Source organism: Dufourea novaeangliae, unplaced genomic scaffold (genome assembly GCF_001272555.1).
Source record: "Dufourea novaeangliae isolate 0120121106 unplaced genomic scaffold, ASM127255v1 scaffold488, whole genome shotgun sequence".
Taxonomy (NCBI): Eukaryota; Metazoa; Arthropoda; class Insecta; order Hymenoptera; family Halictidae; genus Dufourea; species Dufourea novaeangliae.
The window spans coordinates 359,122-383,958 of NW_015374361.1; the positions used below are offsets into that span (position 1 = coordinate 359,122).

Here is a 24,837-nt window from a genome sequence, read left to right on the forward strand (position 1 = left end):
CGATATCCATAAACACTTAAAAGTTCAAAATATAACCACAAGATGATATCGCTTATATGCTATCGTAATGGTCATATTTTGAACCTTTAAATGTTCATGGGTATGGAGATACTATTGATGTTTCGTTGTGCCCTGTTACATCAAAGCACCCCAACTGCCATTACGATAATTTTAGAAATTACTCCGGAACATCAAGCATTCGATGATATAATCTCAAGAATCAACACTCCCATTACAGAAATAATAAAAAAGACTTCATGACCAAATGACATAGAAACTTTTACGCGAATATTAAAATTACCAGCAAAATTAGTTCTCAAAAAACCGTTACAATGAATTCGGGTTAATCGGACTGTGAGACAATAGGAAGCATGTAACAGTCCTTAATAGGACTGAAGCAATGGCTTAATTAGCCAAAAGTGTTTGGGTTTTATTTTGGTCCCAGAGTGTTTCGATTAACCGGAAGTCTTTTGTATTCAAACGATACGTCGTTTCCTCGAGCAAAAACAGTCGATGGTTCTTCAGAATTCGTATTCGGAGACGAAAATTAGTATTTTCGCTACGGCAGACCCGACGAAGTGCGACCCGTAGCCGTACAGCTCCATGATCACGTCGAGTTCGATTTCCTGCGGACCCTGTATGCTACGTGTCATCACTAGAACAACATTGGTCGGTGCTGTTCTCCTCAAAGCGAAACACGATTCCGTTGCTCGTTGAACACCTGGTGGAGCACGTGCCTCCAGGAACGCCATGCTGAACTGCATCGTCGAGCGAGGTACAGGGTATCCCTTCATCTTGAATAGCTCCTCCGATCCGTCCGGCGCGATCGGTAGCATGCTCACGAGGGTGATGTAATTGTAGGAGTAATGCGACGGTAACTTCAGACAGGTGAAGTCGCCGGCGTAGCAAGGGGTCGATCGTACACATCGGCTGAAATTTCAGTTGTTATTATGTAGTTGAAAAATAATTCCTAATTCGTGAACCTCTTTTGAACCCCTCTCAGCGACAGTCTTTGTATGTCGTACGTACAAAAAAAGTTTGTGTTTTCGATAGTTCAGTGGAATCATTATCCATAAAAGTAAGTAATTTTAACATAAATAATTAGTTATCTATATTTTATGCATTATAAACAATTACTTTTCTTGTACACTTGTTTTGAACGAATCTGCGATAATCATATATCAGGACTACGTATACAAACTCCCTGTTGGTCGGGATAAGAATACACCAACAGTCTCCCCTGCTTGTCGTAAAAGGCGACTAAAAGGGGTCACGCAGGACGTCTTTCCACCCCCCCCCCTGGGGGGGGGTGAAACGGTGTCATCAAATACCGGGAGACAAATCGGTGATCGGTCGTGTTCCCCAAAGTCATGTTCACACAGTTCCGGGGAAGACGCTGTTGGTTAGGTTAGATGGTTTTAAAAAAAAAGGACTGCGTATACAATGCAGAAATATATTAAATTAGATTCAAAATATGTTTTGTATGGCCTAGTTCAAATAATATTCTTAATCAAAATATTTTGTACACATAAATCATTGAGTTTCTTTTTTTTTTCCACTTTAAAAGTAACCATACGTTAAAGTACCTTAACAAAATATTCATTTATATTTCATTCAACTGAAACAATTTCTTTACTGTACTACACGATTTTAACTGTAAAGTGCAGTCAGATTTGTTTAATTTCATTATATTGCGAACAAATGGCATAAAAAATAAAAATAATTGATTTTTTTTAAATCTTACTTTCTTTTATTTATGGAAAATGTAAAATTTTCCATGAAATGTGGATATCACCAATCTATTCCTGAGGGAATTCTTTATCAAATACATACGTTTTATGTAAACATAACTATTTATTTCTAAAAATTTATTTCTGAACTATTTATTTCTAAAAATTTATGTAAACATAACTATTTATTTCTAAAAATTTCTGAATCAGAATTTTGAAAATCCTAATTCGTACCAGTGTGTCTACAGTGGGTGCTGGAATGAAGTGTGCCTACCACGGGTTAATTATTTTTCAATGATTGTTCAGGTTTACTTCCCAGATAGCACATGACGCCCAATGACGCTTTGGACCTAAAATAGCCGTAAAATGGGCATCTTCAAGGCACCATGTGTTATCAGTGTTACTTCTTTGTAAATATTCCAATACATTTGGACGGGGGTGTATATCAAAATATAATATAACAATAAATATTTTCGTGATGTGTGTATAGTCAGTAAATAGTAAATTTTAAATTCGATAAGAAAGTGCGATACTAACTTCTTTCTGTCGTGATCGTGATGATATCCCGAAGGACAGTTTATTCTGTTGCAGCGATAACTGCCTCTGGTATTATGACAAATCTCATCTGATCCTCTGCAGACTGGTCCCGCTTTACACTCGTCGATATCTTGAAAACATAAAATTGGTTTTTTAAAGCGAACAGCGTTACACATGTGTCACCCGGTCAGGATGAATTCAAATTCAAGAGCACGTAGATATCATTTGAGATTCAAACAGCAGCCCAGATCGTTGACATAACTGGGTCAAGTACAACTTATACTGCATAATTGCAAGAATGACGGAGGAAAACCGCGCGTTGATAAACCGCTAAAACGGTCCGTGATTCACGTGAATGCTTCACTACTTATCTATGCAGTAACGGTACGCTGTAATTAATCATTGCTCGTAAAATCAAAGAAACATACAGAATAATTTTTTATAATTTTTTGATAGCGTAATGTTCCAGAATCATAAGAAACCGGTCGAATTTATTTCCGGGATAGGTATGCAAGGAAAAGAAATCATTAGAGCATAATTTCTTCGTATTTGTAACCTTATCACTGTTTGTAATATCATACGAACTCGTTAAGTGACCTTAGCTTTACAACGAGAAAAAATGAATCAAATTACAATGAAGTCAAATTGGACCTCAAATCTTCACTCTTTCAAAAAAAAAATCATCCATAAAGGACAGTTTTATCATTTCGAAGAAAATATTACAGTTGTTAACATTTTGAAAACAAACAAATCTTTACACAAAATCATAGTATCGTAATTTAAATGCAGTCATAGTCGCTAATAACTCTGATGTTAGAAGTTGATGTGACTATAAGAAATAGATAAAACAAAAATTTGCAACAAAAATGAATACCTTCGCAGCTGCGGTCGTCGTATCCAAGTCTGTAACCGTGCGGGCACTTACAAGCGTAGCTTCCAGGTGTATTCTCGCAAATTCCAATGCACAGATTATTACTTTTGAACTCTGTGCACTCGTCGATGTCCGTACAAGATCGATTGTCAGCGTTCAGTCGGAATCCAGGATCGCATGTGCATCTGTACGAACCCCGTATATTCACACACTTCTGCTGGCACAAGCCAGGAGTTCGCTGACATTCGTCAATATCCTAAGATTTAAATTGAGAACTTTCAATTGAATATATCTCTTCGACAGTTTGTATGTTAAATTATTCAAAATAATTTCTTTCCGAAGTGGTATCCCGTTCGTAATAATTTACACAAGCTTGAGAATCTGGAAACGGGTTTGATATTTCTTTTTCAAGATGCCGGATAGAGCGGCGGTCGAAGTGTACAGAATATTAAAAATTGTATTAAACTGTCGTTCTTTCACTTCTGATTTCAATTTGAAAAAGAAAAAGTTGAAGGTTCAGGCGGACTTTCTGTTTCCGCCATCTTGAAAAAGTATCAGACATGTTTCTTGCGTTTGTGTAATCGTTCTGAATAGGTATTGTATTTCTTCAGAAGAAAATTGTCTTGGGTGATTAGTTGTTTTAATTTCTGCTCGAAGATTTTTGGAACCGTGTAAATATACAGGGTGGTTCACCTAATGCGACCACCTCAATTACTCGTAAATTATTATTAGCTGTATGAAAAAATATTTTAAACAAAAGTTGCATGATATCAAGAGGAACATATAACGCAATAATGTTTTTTATACTATTATTAATATCATTATAAATAAAGAAGTATAGTCCAAAGTACGTTATGTTTTGTCTCATTTTAATCGGAAGAATCTCTCAAACATATTAAAAAAATTTACTGATATATAAGAAACTGTCCACTTTAAACCCTACATAATGTATAATAGTACTTTTTATGTAGTATGTATTTGATACTTTATCGAAATTCAGGAAGTAATATTGGGCATTCGATTTAAAAAATTGAAGATGACCGTGATATCTTGATAAAAATGCAACATAGTAAAAACATATTTGTGCATTATATGTCCCATTTAAGGTCGTGCAAATTATATTTTAAATATTTTTTCATACAGCCAATAATTTACGAGTCACGTTAAGCGAACCACCCTGTATACCGAATCGTCATTAACACTAAGTTTACGGGACACGTCATTCTGACGCATTTCGAATACCTTCTGATCTCGAAATGCTCTATGTGGTATACCTATCACTACGGATACGCGTCAATTTGACGCGATTGTAAATTGAGTATTAAATAAAATAAATTGTTCTTTAAAGAAAATATGCGGTTTCGTTGACACATGTTCGTAGAGATAGAAGTATCAGAAATGTCCATAAACCTAATGTTAATTGATCCAATTGTTGTGTGTATCACTTACTTCGCAAGCCCCATTGAAACCGCTAACATTTTCAAAGCCATCGCGACAAACACACCGGTATGAGCCGACCGTGTTCTCGCAGCGACTGTTCGTACCGCATATATTGCCGTAGAGGCTGCATTCGTCGATATCTACGCAATCTTTGTTCGGCCCGTTAACGTGTCCGGGTGGACATACGCAAATATAACCGCCGATTCTGTTCTCGCAGGTTTGATCGGGCGAACACTCGTGGCTGCCATCCGCGCACTCGTCTACGTCCACGCAGTACTTTCCGTACAACGGCTCCAATGTGTACCCACTGCTGCATATCACTCTCGATACACACCTAAGTTCGAATTGTTATATGTCAAATGTCTGAAAATTTACCATTCACGATATAGGGGAGACTGGGGTTAAAAGTAACAGAGGTAGGTTGTAACAGGGCTTATAACTTTTTAAATAAAAGAGATAGTACTATGATAATAAATAATCAATAAATTATGATAATTATTAATTATTATAATTAATTAAATATTGATCTCATTAAGATGATAATGTTATGTTGTGCTAATTACAAAAAGACAATTTACGTTATGTTGAGTAGGTACCTATTGATTAAATTAAGAAATAGTATTCAGCCAATTAGCCCTTACGTGGGCAACCAAAATATTCACGGTTATTGAGCAATCGGAATACTTCTATTCTGACAGATTAGATAAACATAATTTTCCTTTCCTATAGTATACCACGTGTTGTTTTAGACAAGAACATACAAAATTGTGGAAGGAAATTTAGAAGTGAGTACCTGGGTATCCGGGTACTCGGTTGCCAACACAAAGTGTTAAATAGAAAACTATAATATTATATTAATTCTTTGTAATTATTAGCTTGCTTTAGTTATTTGTTGTCTTTCATTGTGCACAATTCTGCTTAATCTATTTGTGGTACAACTTTACCCCAGCGTTGTTACTTCTTACCCCGATCTGGTCGAATCGGATCCATATACCCCATCTGTTTCATACCTGTAGGATCCAACGGTGTTGATGCAACGTTGTAAATTTTTGCGACATGGGTTTCGACTGTCCTGACACTCGTCCACGTCCACGCATTGGTTCCCAGTGCCTAGCTCGAATCCACGTGGACAATCAGGCGATGTTTGAGGCGTTAACGAAGGAGTCACTGTCGCGGCGGTGGTCGTAGTGGTAGTCGTCGTCGTTGTCGCGGTGGTAGCGAGCCCGATTCTCGGCTGTGCGACCGGAGTTCGTGGATTACGATCGCATCGGTAAGAACCCAGTGTGTTTCTGCAATGATAGCCCCCTCCGCAGTCGTGTGTACCGAGCAAACACTCGTCGTCATCCTCGCAGATCTCGGTCGCTGCGTTCAACGTGTAACCGGTGCCGCAAGGCAAGAAACGCGTGCAACTATAGCTGCCTATAGTGTTGTCGCACCTCTGGGTCGGTAGGCAAGTGTCCTCCTGTAATAAAATTGTTGGAAAAGTGTTGGATTAGCTAAAAAGTATTGAAGGATTACCATGGGCGTAGCCAAGGAGGGGCAGGAAGGCTTTTGCCCCATCCTACACGAAAAGAATTGGGTTTTGCTCCCCCCCTTCCTTCTCAGAGTTGCAAAATTTGTATGTAATATTTAATATTACAGTATAATTTGAAACACGACCAACAGCCTCGATTAACAAAACACATACATTATCTACGATTTACGACTTTAAAAACAAAATAAAGTGTATCCTACGTACAGCCTTTTTCACTGTAGCAGTCGATGTGTTGATACTTTTGCCCCCACCCCCCCGACTGTTAACCTGGCTACGCCAATGAGGATTTCTGCAGTGGATGGTGGTTTTTTTGTTTGCATTTCAATGCAAAGCACTATTCTATGTACACTCCTACTTATAAGTATTAGGAAAGTTATCGAATATGCAGTGTGACAAAGCATTACGAAATTGCTGGATGTTTGAAATAAATATTGTTTAGGGGATATTGAAACTCGATGGACAAGGTTTGTGCTATTATGAAGTAATAAACGTGGAATAAAATATATCATTTTTGCAAAATATTACATTTTCTTCGTGCAGGCTAAGTGTCTTGTTACTTATGAGTGGTAGTGTAGATATTCTGAAAGTTGACACTTCCACGCGTCGTTTGAAAAAAGAAGCGTTACGATTGAATTGAATTTTCTTGAATTGATCTTGTTTTAAGAATGAGTGACGAGAAGGTATATGCTTCCGAGCAATTACGCTTTATTATTTCCTGAATAGGACAAACGTGGCACAGACGAGGAAAAAGATTTCCTATGTGCATAGTGATGGTCCTGTAAACAAATGGAAATCAAAAAGCATAATTGCTCGAAAATTCACCTTTTCGTTATTCGTATTTTGTAAACAAGGTCTGTACAAGGAAATTTAATCGTAATAATTTTTCTTTTAAACAACGCATTGATATGGCAGCTTTCACAATATGTATACAGTGTGTATCATTTAACACTAGAACTACCAAACCTGTCAAAATGGCGGATTAGAGATTTATTATTTTACCATTACTGACATTATAATGGTGCTTTTGACGGAATTTATGTTGGTTTTTAAATAACTACAGATTTTATTACAAAGTATATTATGCTACATAGATTGTCTTATATATTCTGTATATTATTGTATTATACAATTTAATTTAGTATACATTCAGTACTGCCTGTTCGTAGTTCTAGTGTTAAGTATGATCCCCCGAATATCTTTTAATTGTGAAAACGCAAAAAATATTTTATACGCAATTTGAGTGGTATTCAGTGGTCCGTATACTGCGGACTATGTTTTTTTTCAAATATTGCTTTTCTCTCGAAGTTGTAATTTCCGGGGTTCAAGGTGATTTGAAGGTCATATCATAGTACATATATGAATGTATCTTTTCACGAGCTATGCAATGCAATAGGAAAATATATGTAATTATTTGAAAAAACAAATATCGATGACCTTGAAAAATTGAAAAAAGGAACGACATTTGAAAAAAACAACGCCTGCAGTATACTGACCACCTACTATAATACCATTCAAATTACGTATAAAATATTTTTTGCGTTTTCACAATTAAAAAAGATATTCGGGGGGTCTGACTGAAATAAAACACTCTGTGTACTACTTCGGAGAAGTGGTTGGTATTGAAATAAAAAGAGCATCATCCACCTCGGAAATCACTTTTTGGCCAACACAAATTTAGCCAACTTATGGTCCCGCGCTCGAAAATCGTTCGAAAGCTTCTTTAAGTAGAGTGAAAAGAAGTTTTCTTTCTTCTTTAAAACTATTTTTCCAAATCGAGCTATGCGTGCGTAGCAGATTTACAATTTTACCCGCAACTGACACTCGTTGATGTCCACGCAAGCCTGCGTCAGATTGTCCCGTCTGAAGCCGATTTTGCAATTGCAAGTGTAGCTTCCCATCGTGTTGAGGCACTCTTCGTTGCTGCTGCACGCGTCCTCCAGTTCCCGACACTCGTCGATATCGACGCAACTGCGGTTCCTGACGAGTCTGGTGCCCTCGGCGCATTTCTGGTTCGTCGAGATCGGAAACGGAGTCGCAGGAGGCTTCCTGGTGACCGGGGCCGGAGGCTTCGCGCAGCTGTAACCACCTGGTTGATTGTAGCATACCTCACCTTCGCAAGTGTCCAAACCCTCCGCGCACTCGTCTATGTCTGTTGAATAGCAACGAAGGAATTACAAACGGGGAATCGATTGGAATTGCCGTTCACGAAATTTCGTACAGATGTATATGTACACCGACGAGCAAACTCGGCTTCTTCTAGGGGAAAAAGCAATGTAGGTGTAAGGACCTCCTGCCAGTTCGTATCGAGAATTATTGAAATATATGTCAAATTAACATTTGATTTAACATTTATTTTAGTACTTGAAATTGATTTACCAAGTGGTAGGAGGCCCTTCTTCTACGTCACTTTTTCCACTAGTAGAAACAGAGTTTGAGGCATAAGAAGGGATGAGGTATAAGAATATAATACGAGGTATAAGAATAAAGCTTATTGAAATGTCTGGAAAGTAATATCGGAAATATTTGAAATTTCACCTACGCGGGGGGGAGGGTGAAACGGTGTAAAATGTGTTTTCATAGGGATTTCATAATATCTCTTAATCCAGATGTGATGTTCCATTGCTTTTTGCTTCAAAATGATACTTATACAAATGCTTGAAATGTAATTTTAGAATTTTTGAATTTCCATCTCCAGGGGGCGAAAAGGTGCCCGAATAAACTGGGATAAATTTAACAATTTAATGTAATATATGTATTTTTTCTTTTTTATTTTCTTTTTTGCAATTCAATTTAAAAATTTTGTTTGAAAAATAATTTTGCCAAATACCGAAATCTATACGTGTTTCTTCTTACTAGTTCTAATCTGTAAAAAGAAACATGCAAGTTATGAATTATTATGTGATGCTGCTGAGACTAATAATTTCGTATTAGATATTTTTCTTTTCATATTAGATGATTCTTGTTTCATTTCAAGCTCGGTTTATACTTTAGCCGTTTCATATCAGTATTGGAATTTTTATTACTGCAATTTCAATTCACACGTAGAACATGCAAAATCGTATTTAAGGGTACCTATTAAAAGACAATACTGTAATTCTAAAATGCAACAGAATGCAAAAACACATACTAAGAATGCATAGAAAAACAATACAAAGTGAAGCAACGTAGCGCATACACATTAGCAAAAACAAACCTGCAAGCACCTCAACTTAAAACATTAAAGCGGTCAAACAGACATAAAACATGCAAAATGTTACACTTATAGATTCAGAAGTTCCAAGTTATAATGTTCTTATCCTGAAAAAATGTTATGAATTATTATGTTATACATACTATTAGTTTATAAAAACTATAACTTAAACAGTTGCTTCATTATTCCCTTCGTACCCAATTAAATCGAAAGTATAGAGAAAATAGTGTTGCATTAAAATTGTGTAAATAATATTATTAAAATGTCAAGATGTAGTAGAAAAATGATTACAAATCTCAAGCTGGCAAAAATACCTGCGCATTTGCGTAATCGAGGATGATATCTATACCCCGAAGGACAAGCTGGCTTCTGACGTGGACGCTGGACTGGTGACGTAGGCCTTTCGCATCTAAATAAATTGAAATTGAAGAAAGTATTTTCCATCAATATCAATAGAAATTTTAAACTGTCTTTAAATACTTCTTTGAATAGACGAAAAAAATTTAGTACTATCTTGTATTCGATCCCAATAATTAGTATTAATTCAACCAAAAAGTAACCCATTATTGTAGCAACAAGGTTGTGATACAATTCAAATTCAGAACGCCTTCCCGATCTTCTATTCAGTTAAAGTGTCGTGGAACTTTCGAAGGCAATAACAAATATTGTTAACCCTCTAGTACCACGGTGGAGTCTCAGAGACTCTACTGATTCTATTTTTCCCATTCTCCATTTTTTTGTAGATCTATCAATTTAAGTTAAACAGAAGAAATTAGTACAACGCCTCTCTATGATACTTATAAAGAAAATGCGTAACTAAAATAAATCTGTGAAAAGAATTGTCAAGATTCTTCTAATTTATGTACAAATAAACCTAAACGTTCAAAGTCTCTGTAGACTCACCTCGGATTTTACATCCCTAGTAAAGTAAATCATCGATAAGTATTCTAAGGTTCCTCAGCATTGAATGTTCAGACGTCATCCCCACCACGCAGGGGGGGGGTCCCACGTGAAACCAGTCAAGGGCCCAATGGTGGGGATGACGCCAGGACACACAGTTCCGAAAAACCTTCGATCATTCATCGATGATTTACTGTACAGTTCCTCGGTACTAAACTTCATTCCACGAGAGAAAGGACTCGCGAGTGGACCAGATTTCGTAGGTTCTGCGTAGTTGACTCCTACTTTCATTAGTCATTGAGTCTGTCTTCCCTGCACGCATCCCTATCCACGTACCTCTTGCAAGATTCTTGAAGGTCCCTTTATTACCAATAGGTTCCCTTAGTACAGAGTTGGGCAAAATGTAATCTGATTACAAAATCCAAATCACAATTACAATGAAGGTAATCGCAATGTAATTGCAAGACAATTACAATTACAATTAAATTGCAATTAACTATACTAAATTTACAATAAAAACGACAATGTGATTGTAAAATTTCAATGTAATTGTGATTGTCCTGCAACTACATTGCAATTTCGATTTTGTAATTAGATTACATTTTGCCCAACTCTGCTCTAGGAACAAGATGGATCTTTGTTTGGCACATGGCCTATTCACCAGACTTCGCGGACAAGGTCCCTTCTCTCGTGGAACGGAGTTTAGAGGATTGAAGACCTAAGATTTATGCTATTACCGTTATTAGCTTAAGCTCAAAGTGTTCCAGTTCTTACCAAATAAAAAAAACAGAATCTTACAAACATCACTGGATTATTCATCGATACCCCAAATACACAAGGACCTGCAGTCCGGCCCAGTTATTAAAACCAAATAACTAAACTGCGGATTTTATGCATTTATAGCCTATAGGTCTCTGTGAAATACAACGAAGGACAAAGTTTTCGTTAAATGCAACGAGATTTCTGTTTTCTTTTGAGCTCAATAAGATACTTAAAAGAAGGAAGAAAGTCCTACTATTGTTTTTCTCTTTATAAACAACCTTCTAAAATATAATTTTCCATCAAAATCCGCAGTCTACAAATAACACACAAGATACCTGTATGTGCCAGGTAGATTGACGCATCTCTCCGAGAATCTGACGTCGCACTTGTACCGACCGGTGCTGCACTCGTCGACATCCTCGCACCGTCTGGTGTCCATAGAGTACTCGAATCCCGTTTGACACGAGGGTAGCCTGGTCAGGCACTCGTAGCCACCGTGTTTGTTCACGCAGTATTGATGCAACGTCAAACGACAGGCGTGCAGGCCCTCCGTGCACTCGTCCACGTCGATGCAACTGCCGTTCAAGGAGCGTTTGAAACCGTTCCCGCAGGGTTGGATCAGCTCGCAGTAGAACGAACCGTTCGTGTTCACGCAGATGTGCGTGCCTTGGCCGCAATCGTGTCTACCCAACAAACACTCGTCCACGTCTTGGCAGCCTTTCGTAGTGGGACTGAAGTACCAGCCGGCGGTGCAGAGTGGCGAACACTCGTGGCCACCGGGTGTGTTGTGACACTGTTCGTGGTCCCGGCAACCTTGTCCTGTTTGACACTCGTCGATGTCTATACAGTCGCCGGTTCTTGTGTCCCTCGTGTAGCCACGTTTACAGGCCTCCAGGTAAGAGAAACGATCCATTGTCTGTGAGAGAAATTATATTGGAGGCTACTTACATCGTTGAAAACTATTGGAATTATAATAGAGATCGATTAGTTCGATCATAGATGTCACTTAGATCGATATTGGTGCGACAGATTTACAGTGAGTGGCAGGGGTGAGTAGTTAGTTAGTTAGGGTAACGGATCTTCAGGGAAAGGGGATTTCGATATCCCCTCCAAGGACACAGGCATGGCTCATTAACGAACTCGCTTTCACAAAGACCCGAAATTGGAGCTAGGTTCCCTCGACTTTCCAACCGTTCCAACTTTATTAGGACTGGGCCGCTTGGCGGTCCGGAAGTACTCGTGCGGGGGGCGGAGAGTCATTAGGATCGTCCTACTCCTACCTAATTTTAAAGCTATGGTGTTGGACGTCGGATCAACCGATCCTTCGTCTCCCAAGGTGAGTACCACCTCACTCGTGTCTTCACCCACAGGCCGAGCCTGTACAAATGGGGGTATTCGTCGTCGTACCTCCTCCAAACGAGAGAAAGCTAGATCGTAGGGGTGAGTAATTTCACCATATCGTTGTCATAATTAGACTGCGGATTTTATGCATTTATAACCTGTAGATCTTTGTGAAATACAATGAAGGACAAAACTTTCGTCAGATGCAACGAGTTTTCTATTTTCCCTTGAACCCAATAAGATACTGAAGGGAAGAAAGGAATTTCTACTTTTGTTTTTGTCTTTATGAATAACCTTCTAAAATTTGATTTTGCATGAAAATCCGCAATCTAGTCATAGTTGTTGTCGGACCCGTATTTGGTAGAAATTGGAGAACAGATTATTTTTATGCAAGAAAATTTTGAATATCACCAAATTTGAAGAAGCAAGGTATCCTATATGGGTATATTAAGAGTTTATTCGTATTGTAGATTTAAAAAAAAATATGTTGACACTATAGTTTGGACGGAAACTTTTGGCAGCCAGTGTACATATGTATATGAAGAAGTGATAGGTAGGTTGGATTGAATGTTGAAAATAATGATAGGCGACTAATTGATTGTCCAGCAATAAAAAACGATCTGTTTTTGTTAGTGAAATTATATTGAATCTCTTTACATTCTTGAGAACTATTGGAAATGTATTAGAAATCAATTAGTTCGATATTGTAGCGACAGGTGTATGTATATGATCGAGCGATGAATTGAATGTTGAAAATAATGATAAATGAGACATTGATTATTATTCACGATGAAAAGTTATACTATATGAGTCCTTGAAAGTATTAGTGATGTAAGTTAATAAATATATTTTTGAGATATGTATCGAGGTTTGGAAGAGATCTTGTAACCCCCCTGTACTTATATACTCATATGAGTCTATCTGAATACATATATTATACATATTGAGTATGATCATTATGTGTATGACATCATAATTGAGTATGATGATTATATTGAATATACTGATTGTTAGACTAGTAGCAATAGTTAAGTTCCTACCACTCGAGTAATTTCGTGTACGATTTTCATTTCAACGATCATTTCACAAAACAAATACGTCTTTTTACACGTATACCTGTATCTTATTATTTCTTGCGTCATGTACAGGTTGATCTGTTGTTGTAATCATCGTCTCGCAGAAGTAAGAACCATTCGTGTTAACGCAGTACTGGGTTGTCACGTTACAAACGTGTAATCCAAGTACACACTCATCTATGTCTTGACAAGACACGTCCATTCTACTGAAGTAGTCACTGTTGTTTTGCAGTTGGAACCCAGCAGGACACATTGGTGAACACCTGTATCCGCCCTCGAAATTTTCGCATTGTTCCCCAATTCCACAATTCGCCAAGCCAATCTTACATTCGTCGATATCTATGGAATAAGACTTGTCAGATGTTTTTTAGAAGAACCATTATTACGATATAACTGAATTCGTTTTTTTTGTATGAAATAATTGAAAATACTTTTAAGGAAAAGACAACTGAACACTAACATTGACACATAAGAGAAACATATTTACAGTAAGGAATATAATATTGTATTTGAATTTTTACCAATACAGTCCAAACTTGCTTGATCGAAAACGAATCCTGATTCGCAATCCACTGTTCGATTATCAGTTGGGGAGATCGCTTGTAAATGATCAGTAGTTTGTTGTTTATATTCTCTTTCATACGCGAAATTATTTTCGGTCTTCTCCTCCGAAACTGCATCATCTTGGTTCAGTAAGTCACATCTAATCGAACATTAATACTAAATATAGTAATACTAAACGCGAAATTTATTTGAATAATTTTCTAATAGGCGTATTTGTAATAGGCGTGCAATATTGTAGAACACAAGTGTATTTCATTTTTTAGACTGTGCAGTTTTAATGATTGTAACTTATTTTAAAATTCAGATTTTTAATCGAAGTTGAATCCATCCGAATTGATACACTTTTGACAACGACTTATAAGTGCATGAGTGTTGGTGTATATTCTAGTTGGAAAGAAACTTACCTGTAACTACCGATTTCGTTGACACACTGTTCGTTCACGTCGCAGGAGTGCAATTGCTCCTTGCATTCATCGACGTCGGTGCAGGCTTCTTTTGGATTGTCTGTCGGTTTGTATCCCGCGGGGCAAACCGATGGTTCTGTTTTCTGATCCATTGAATACCGTGAAAACGTCGAATTATTCGACGGTGTACACTCGTAACCACCGATCGTGTTTCTGCACATGGTATTCGATTCTGGGCAAGGATTAGTAGACTCGACGCATTCATCTACATCTAAAAGTTTGGTTATTTTATATATTTCCAAACTTTTTTTTTATATTTACAATTATATTAGTTATACCAATAAATAATTTACTATGGTTTCGATGTAATAACAATAGAGTTTAAGCTCGGAATATCTTTTGGATCAGTCAAAATGTCGGAGGATAATGGAGGCAAATACTAAATATCGTTAAGATATCATAAATACTTTTGGAACAAATATAAAATTTCACAAGCAATAGCAGGCTGGTACACCTAATAAAACCTCCCAAGAATATTTTTCAATCGAATCTGTCGCATGCTGTTACTTTACTTAAAGATATCGAATTAAAATATTTCTTTTAAAAATACATATTTATATATTTGTAAATAACATAAATGGATATTTAGAATTCCTTAAACGTAAATGTATAAAAAGAAATAATTTAAATACTACTATTAAATGAGGAATAAGTTTTTGAATTTGCTGTGTAGAAATTTTTTGTCCAAACATATGGGAGGTGTGATTTTTTTCTAAACAAATTAGTCATGGATCATGGTGATGTACGAAAAATATAATAGTTCTTCTTCACATGCAGATTAGAATTTGATACATGCTGGATCAATGTATTGTTGTGTGAACATTCATGTTAGACTCAATATGTTTAGTTATTCAGTTTAGTAGTTAAGGTGTAAAAGATAAAATTTAGTTATCAAAATTATTCATGCATGCACATACCTACAGGAAAAAGTTAATACATCAGAAGAGCAAAGGAACTTATTATCGATGCAATGCACGAATGTTGTAATTCAAAGAACAAAATTTGTAAACCAGGCTCAGTTAAATAATGATTAATGTTAAGAAAATATTTAAAAATGTGGAATATTTACCAATGCAGGTACCCAAATTGATGTTATAGGTAAAACCTTTCCTGCATTTTATGTCGCATTCATAAGCACCTTCAATGTTTCTGCATTCCTCACTGTTCTCGAGACAACTATGAATACCTTCTGCACATTCGTCTACATCTAGTTATGAAAGGGAAAGAAACTCATCTTATACTTACTATCATTTAGTATCTTAATTGGAATAAGAAACTATAAGTATGAATACAATGTTACTAGATCTCTAGTTTTAAAATTGTAAGATTAAAATTGTCAATTCTTTAACTTAGTTTATTCAAATGTGCAGATCAAAAAACCAAATTAGGCAAATTAAAAAATACTCGATAGATCAAACAAAATAATTCGGAATAACTAAACCTCATATTTTTAAAGAATTGTACAGGAAAAAATTGGTAAATAAGAATACATTGAAGTATCTTGGGTAAATATAATATTCTGCCTTATATTATTAGACAATATCTTTTGTGCAGGAACCTAAAAGAATAAATTTATTATGTATTTTTTAATTAGACGATCATACCTTTGCACTGTTGTGATAGTTTATCAAATTTAAATCCAGCAGGACAAGATTTTGTTCCCTTCATCTCAAGGCAACTGTAACTACCTTGTGTATTAACACAGAAGTTTTTGTCAGCGGGGCATGGGTTTGATAATATAATGCACTCATCAATATCTGAAAAAAGAGTTGATTTAATTTTAATCACATTTATTTACAAAATGAATGTACCTGTGTTGGTTTTACTGTTTTATAGTGTATTAGAAATTAAAATCAATTAGAGCAAAGGACTCGTCAAGTTTCTAGAAATATTATAATCTTTAGAACTGATGGATTTGCGGAAAAATATCTGTAAACAACTAAAAATCTCTGTAATACTTATACAACGTAACTGTATTAGCCTTCCTAAAATTGATTTTTAACAAATAAGTATTTCGTAATATCAATTTTCATATTTATATAGTTACATATAAAACGGAAAAACTTTAGAGGTAAATCTACTTCTTTTTTAACGTACATAATAAAGTCCGCCATTTTTACCTGCGTCAAACCTTCCTTAACTTGTAAAATTTCAGTTTAACTATGCACAAATAACTTTTTAATCTTTAGCTTTAATTTTCCGTACTATTAGGTGTATCGATAAGTACTCCACTATTTTTTTCTAATAAACTGTGAACAATTTAAATTTAAAACATCTTTCTACCGCCTTCGTCTTTCAAAATGGCGATTTGTTTTGGGCTTCTGATTTCCTTTAAAGTAAGTATTTAATTTGACAAAATATAATGAATTACTTATTGGTAGGTACACCTAATAATATTACACCTAAACGACATAATACGAAATACATGAAATAAAAATTTTCTTTGCTATTAATGTGTCAAATATTAATAAGATGAGGTATTTTACCTGCGCAAAGACCTGTAGCTGGTTCCCATTGGTATCCAGGTGGACAGTTCTCGTAAGGCACATTGTTCGACGCGTCTTTCGACGCGCATACATAAGATCCTATAGTATTTTCACACCGACCAGGACACAGTCCTTTTTCTATACACTCGTTCACGTCTAAGCAATAGGACACACAATGCCAACAAGAAGCAACACGGACATATCACAGAATTGCAATGCAAGACGAGATATCACTTAAGAAGAACGCTTGTTTCACGAAGCAACTGTAAAGTACGCTCACAGGTGATCTTAAAGAATTATAAAACATGAGATGTTCGATGATGGCCAACCATTTTTTATTCGGGCCATACGTTTCAATTTTGTGATTTGAGGTCTACGATACTGAAATGGACTGTATACGGAGGCCAAATTTATCATTAACATTGAAACGTGGCGACGTATATTCGAATCTTCACTAAAGACTTAGAGAAATAAATGTGGTACTTATGAGTAGACTGCAGATCTTTACGCAAAATTTCATTTCTTTATATCATTTTTTCTACGAGAGAAAAATTATTATATTCCTTTGTTCGTTTAAGGGTTTTATTAGGCGAACACTAGAATCTACTTAAAAGAATCATCTGCGACATATCGACTTCCACATATTTCTTTAATTACCTATCATCTTCAAAAAGTATCTTTTGTCCATTATATGCATCCGAAATTTTTGAAACGTCGAAAAGAAAAATAATAATCAATTCATACTTATAAAGATTATATGCTTACAACCGGATCAGTTCTTCTAGTGTCAAGAATAAACTAGAAAATTCATAGAATCTGATATAAATTGTATACATATACTTATATTTCACTTGTATATATTATATTTCACACATCCAGTGTGCTATGCTTACGAAAAATCCGCAGTCTACTTATAAATAATGATGGAAACAAGTACAACTGAAGCTGTATCGAAATATTTAGAAAAATTAAAAAGTGCACAGTTTACATATTACGTGTGATCATTAACATGCATCATGTGCAGTGAATGTGCACCTTCAGGTAGTCAGTAGAATCATTTTATCGTCACATAGTGGATAAGTTAACCAAGAACTTCGAAAAATTTCGAATTATTATGTGATAAATCTGATTGTTGTTCAATGCTTACCGTCGCAGACCTGATTGGTAGCGTTGTAACGGTAACCAGCTGGACAAATGGGCAAATCGGCGTCTTCGGTTGGTTCGGTGCTCTTCTTGTCGGGTGACTTGGGAATGCAAGAATGTTTATCGTTCGCCAATACGTAACCAGGGTTGCAGCTGCATGTTACCGCGACCCCATTGTCCGTGCATCGTTGCTCGCACGGATTACTGGTTTTACATCTGAACAATAAATAATCTTCGATCTATAGAAAGCTTCTGTTTCACATAAATATTTATCTTAAAAATATGATCATTAAACTGCAACAATTTGTAATACAGTTTGCATAGACAACGCAATTGAAAACAAATTGTATTTGGATTCATCTAACAAGCGATGTTCATAAAGTGTTACACGCCGATTTGTTCTGTAGGTTTGCTCGATTCTTTATAGGATCAACCTAAGAATTTTTCCATACTTGGTTGGTGCTACTTTTAGACTTTAAGGGAGAAGGGAGAATCCCTTTTTATCCGAAGCAGCCATTTTACTTGTTCGCTTGTAACTGGTAAACTACAAACGATATCGAAAACAAATTTTGATAAATTTTGTACCGTCTCTAGTTGTCCATATATCGGTGGGAAGAAATTAAAAGAAAATTTCTAATGCTACTATAAGAAGAAATGTAATTAATACTAATTATAATACTAATATAATATTAAGTCTATGCAAATGTAATGGCCATCGTGTTTACGTTGTGGCTTTATTCCGTTTTATGAACGAGGAACTCAGATTTCGTCATAAAAACAGCAAAAATTTATAAAAAATGGAACGCTGTTTCGAGTAATCTGATACTGCAGCAATTATTGTTCAATGTTTTTTTTTATTTACTCTTTATATTCGCATCAACCTCTAATATCAGGGTTAACGTGAATATTAATACAGATTTTCGATAGGAAAAAGGGACCATTACTTTTGTATACTCCTGATATGTCACTTAAATCTGATGACAAGGAATACAATTGTACCTGTCTGACGGCAGGTCTTGCGTGCAAGTTTTCCCGTCTTCCAATAGAGTGAAACCATCGCGGCATTTGCAGTAATAAGATCCCGGCGTAGGAACGCAAATATCGGAACACAACATTCCCTTCATAATTTGACAGATATCGTCTAGGGCTGTGAATTATTTGTAAAAAATTGTTAATCTCCTTGTACGAATTCACTCGTGTACGATAATATTACAAACTACTGTGATTTTTCATTTAAATTTAACATAAATCATTGTTTTTGGTAGATATTTAGAATAACGGAGCCACCTCCGATTTCGATAATTTTTTAACATGTTGTCAAGGTCATTATCCTGAGAATTATTGTGAAGGTTTCAGTCAGGGGTCGCCATTTGTAAAAAAGTTATTATAAAAAACAATTTAGTACCGTACTTTGGTAGTATTGATAAGTAATATGACCGATAAACTTGACCTTGGCAAATGTTGTCAAGGTCACCCTCCTGAGTGATCTTCAGAAAGTTTCAACTATCGAATGTCGTTTATTAAATAGTTATTAAGAGAACAATGGTACCTTTTTCTTGAACTGTCTGTAACCAACTCTCAATGGTTTCTTTTTTTAACTGTATAAAACCAACTCTGAACTACCTTTTTTCTTGAACTGTACCTAATCGACTCTGAAGCATTATACTGATCGGAGTTGGTTAGAGACAGTTCAAGAAGAAATGTAATTCAGAATTGTTTAGAGACAGATGATTTTATATAAATAATTATGTACCTAAAGGTTCTTTTTTTATAATAACTTTGTTATAAATGGCGATTCCCAACTAAAATCTGCGCACCACTACTCAAGGTGATAATCTTGACAACATATTGAAAGATGATCGAGATGGCATCCTTATTGCAAATATTTCCCTTGTTTTTATACACAACAACATAATAATTAATAATGCTTTTAGATAGTTTTAAGTGAAAAATTCGTTTTCCTTACGAGGTGTCGGAACCGAGGGAGAAAATTCTGATGTCTCCGTGGACGATGTAGAGGGCGTGAAAGAAGACGATACCGGTGAGGTAGACGAGGAGGACGATGAGCTTTCGGTATTCTCGCTCGTTGACGTTGAATTCGTCGATTCCGATATGAACGTTGTCGTGGTGCTAGGTGACGCCTCGTAGCAACACTCCAAAAACGCTGCATCCCATGGATTTCCGAACGCGAAACTTTTGAATGCGCATCCTTGACCCATGGACCCGGTCAAAATACCTAAACTCGAATCGTGCCACGATAAATACATAAACAAAGTTTCCCTTAACAAAAATTAGGAGTGAGTAAATAAAACTTGTACTTTTCAGTACACGATTGTTGTACCTAAGGAAGTAGTGATATTCGCCACAAGATTTTATATTTTCCATTATTCTTACTAACTTATATATGTTAACATAAATACAAGGTGCCCAACCTAATGTCTGACTTGCTTTTGATTTGCTAAAAATTAATTTTAACAAATGCTCAAAGTAATATGGAAATTTAGTTCTCGTGGGGGTGTTCCATTGTGTCTCGAAACATTGCCGTCTGATGCAAACGCATCAGATCCACAACCATAGACATAGCCAGGTTATCAGTTCGGGGGGGAGGGGGGGACAAAAATATTACCATATCGACTGCCACAGTGAAAAAGGCTGTACGTAGCCAGACACGTTTTATTTTGTTTTTAAAGTCATGAATCGTTGAAAATGTATGCGTTTTGTTAATAGAGGCTGTTGGTCGTGTTTCAAATTATACTGCAATATTAAATATTACGCAACAATTTTGTAACTCTGGCAAGGGAGGGGGAGGAAAATCCAATTTTTTTTTGTAGGATGGGGCAAAAACTACTTTTTTCCGTCCAGGGGGGATAGTGCCCCCCCTCCCCTGGCTACGCCCATGTCCACAAGTGTGGCGGAGCAAAGTTTTACCTAATTTGCAGGCTTCGCAGCAGTCGCGATGATAATCGCCGGGCCCTGTGCGTTTCGCTTTGGTACTGGTGACACATGCCAGCCCAGCACGTGCATCCGACTTCCCTTTGTCGCAGTGTCGCTCGTGGTACGCTCTCACGCAACAAATGTCCACAGCCTCCAGGCAGAGACCTTGCTCCACTGTCGGCACACCGGATACCGGACCCGTGAACTTTTCACACCCGAGCCCTTCCATTGCCCACGAAGTGCCCAGGCCGCAGCATTTCTCGAACTGCGCCTCCATCCTTGCCTCGATCATCAGACCCCCTATGTAAGATGAATGATTTCGTAAACTTCGGTGGGGTCTTGCCACAGTGAAGCCCTCGAAACATTGTCATTTTTTGAGAACTTTTTTTTCAGTGAAAGAATTGTTCAACGTATAAATGAAGTGTTGCCTATTTATTAAGACACTTATTGAGAGTATAAAAGGATTTTTTGAAACTCTTAATAATTTATTTTTTATAGATATGTAGGTGTATCGCATTGAAGTGAGCGCCTTGAAAACATTATGTATGTACTGTTGGTGTAGATTTTTTTAAAACTTCGTAGGTTTGTAGAAAACCTCAATAGCAGCAAGGGGAATTTTTCGTTTTTACTGATAATCGGTTCTTTGGGGAGAAACCACCCCTCAAAGGTTAAGGTGTGTTTTCCTATTTTACTGTGTATCTTGAAACCTATGGTAAATATAACAAAAATTTAATGGTTTCTTATACTCTATAAAAGCGTGTAATGAAATTGTTAAAAATTTGTTTGTTTTATTTGTTAAGTTATTTAATTTTTTTTATTGCATAGTATTATAGAGCACAAAAAGCCATTAACAATAAACACATTCAATCTACACATGGAAAGACACGGCGCTCGAAGCCTCTTTGACCATTAACAAAGCATACTATTTTTGGAAATTTTGTTTTCAATCAAACCTATAGCATTTAATTCGTTTCTTTCACTCGATTGGCCGAACAGAACCAAATAAAGTAACGATCCTCTAATTGCTTTGACTACCTAGTGTCTAACTGTTTCTATTATATTTCTGACGTGGTAATAAAAATTACTATTGTAATAGAGGAAATAGAGCAGGAACATAACAAATTAATCCTTCGTACGAGAACAATGGCAAACTTATGACGAAGTTATCTCTTATTTGCGTGACATTTTTACGAACTCCCGACAGAGTTGAGAGACAAATCCCTTCCTGTCGTTGCAGCAAGTGCAGTGATAAGTCGAGTAGTTGTTCGGGGAAACTGTTTAGGAAAATGAATTTCACAGGTAGGCTTCAAGATCGCGAAATTCTATTTTTCAACGTATGTGCTATACTTTCTGCAACTATTGTTCCACATAACGATTAGACTGTGTTTGTTTATGTAAATTGATATTTTTACAGACTAATTTAACGGATTAAAAATTAAACAGTAATCGAGTTTCTCGATTAAAGATTTTATTCAATCAAAAATAAAATAAGATTTTTATGAATTTTTATTACTGTTACTATTTCATACTCTTTTGCAGGTATTCGATAAATGCATAAAATGTGTATTATAATGATGAAATGATAGAACCCGAAGACAGTAACATGTGTAATACCCCTGTGTTGGAACAGCGTAGAATATTGAAAAAGAATGACTATGGATATTGCTAAATGATTATAGATTTTTAAGAATATAGTGTAAGATTGATATTGAATTCAGAAAAGAAGTAAGAAGTATTCATTGGTCGACTAATACATCAATTACCTCATTATGTATACATTTTAATAATTACTCCATTACATTCCAATACACGAAAAAAAATTACCTTTCTTTTGTTTTAATACTTAATATAAAAAATTTATTTCTAATCCATTTATGCAATATTCTAAGTACTTCAGCTATATTTCAGTAGACACCTAACACAAATTTCTTGGAACAAGATCACACAAGACAACAAGGAAATAATGTGAGCCACATCATACAAAGAATCTTCGATTCGGATAATTTACTCCTATTGTATCGTTAAACTTTAAACGATTTCAATCGCATAAATAGTACCCGTTAAATATTTCTGTATATCGTTCAGGAGGAACAAAAGAATAGAATTTCCATTGAGTTCCTCCTCTATGATATTGTATCCTATTTGTACATTGTTCTTTAAAACATTGTACAGGTGTACATTATTACTTTACTGAGCTTTCAGTAACTAATAAATAGATTTTAAACGATTACGATGAAACTGCATAAAATCCGCAATCTACTGATAAACTATTACTCGAGGCATAGATCCAAAAAGAATTTTCAGTATTAAATTTATATTTGTAACGGTGATTCTACAACAGTAATTGAATGGGAACCTTTATAAATCAGTAGAAAGTATACATGTCAAGTAGTTAGAAGGAAACCTACGGTTTGTTCAGTGATAAGAATGACACGTGCACGTACGCATCGTTGTTTCATTGGAAAATTATGCAACAATTTGAAACGAACAATTTTCTATAAATAAATACACAACATTCTATAGTTGCCTAAATATCTGTAATCTACTAATATGTTCACGAATACTTAATATTCAGTTACAAAAAAATCGTAAGATTAAAACTTTCCAAAAATACATCCCTGTCCATAAGTCACGGAACATTTACGCTACTAAACATAGAATAAAAAAAAGTTAAAAACTTACTTAAATGATGAATCAAACGAATTCTTATTAATTTTCCACATACTAGAAAAAATGTAAATTATATTCAACTAAAGTGTTTTATTTCATTCAGGACCATTCATTCAAATGAATTGTGGCACTTCAACTATGAATTTTTTAAAGTAATTCTCCCGTGATTCCACTCAAAGCAGTCGGTAATTGCTTTCACTAGTTCTTCAGTAATTTTTTATACATGTTCTTAGTCTTTGTAGACATCACTACCTTAATTATTCAATTGCATTAAATTGGTTCTACTGTGGGTACTAATAAAAAACTTACAACTGATTATTATTTTGTAATTTTTATTAATTAACGCTGTCACAGATGTTTCAAGTACGTTCAAGATCACTATCTTACCGAAAAATATAATAAATTAATGAAATTATTTCAAGGAATTACATTTCCGTTTCGATTTCCATTTTTCTTAAAACAATCAAGTGTCCCGTTTGACTTATAGGACAGGAGTGTAATTCGAATTTACATACTTTCCACCAGAACCAAAAATAAATCGCAGAAAAACTTTCAATAATTTCTCGAACATTAACCGTCGTCTCGAGCAACGAGAACGATTAATAGCAAAACTATTAATCCCAAGAGCTCAGCTCCATACTACACCTAATAAGTGCGCGCCATCATCAATCGTCGATTCCGAGAAAACAAGCGGCTCTTCTAACAGCGCGTTCAATTTCTTATCATTCCTTGTGCTTAACCCTTTACCGCCCATATCCTTAAATCGTTAATTCAAAATTAAGAGACCGATATATATGTATATGTTATATCTCGTTATTTTGAATTTGAAAATATTGATATTAAACAGACCGATTTTTTTTTTCATTTTTTTTCTTTTGTTCTTTATTCTTGAAGGAAATACTCAAATTTCTGAAACGAAACCGTGAAGATCTACTTCACACCAGTAGACAGCAAACTTTTATGCAAAATAACATTTTCTAAAGTAATTTATAAAGACTAATAATTTCTAAAGAAATTTATTTTTCCTCTCAAATATCTTACTGGGTTCAGACTAAAATAGAAAAATCATTGGATCCAATGAAAGTTTCATCTTTTATTGTATTTCACAGAGCCCTATGAGCTATAAATGCATAAAATCAGTAGTCTACACAACAGTGTAACTACGGATCTTTGCTGAGAAAAGTTAGATATTAAC

General features: G+C 35.6%; 1 protein-coding gene across 1 annotated transcript; it reads right to left on the bottom strand.

Annotated features, from left to right (window-relative positions):
• Positions 1-521: 521 nt before the first annotated feature.
• On the bottom strand, positions 522-21,249 carry LOC107192985 (fibrillin-1-like). Its single transcript, XM_015582352.1, has 18 exons — positions 20,967-21,249; positions 20,005-20,274; positions 19,038-19,185; positions 18,043-18,254; positions 16,896-17,051; positions 16,014-16,166; positions 15,479-15,616; positions 14,350-14,620; positions 13,903-14,084; positions 13,422-13,720; positions 11,300-11,880; positions 9,617-9,711; positions 7,921-8,261; positions 5,589-6,040; positions 4,588-4,912; positions 3,142-3,394; positions 2,268-2,397; positions 522-930 (listed from the first exon to the last, which is right to left on the bottom strand). The coding sequence occupies exons 1-18, from the start codon at positions 21,247-21,249 to the stop codon at positions 522-524; spliced, it is 4,698 nt and encodes a 1,565-aa protein (XP_015437838.1).
• Between the last annotated feature and the right edge of the window lie 3,588 nt (positions 21,250-24,837).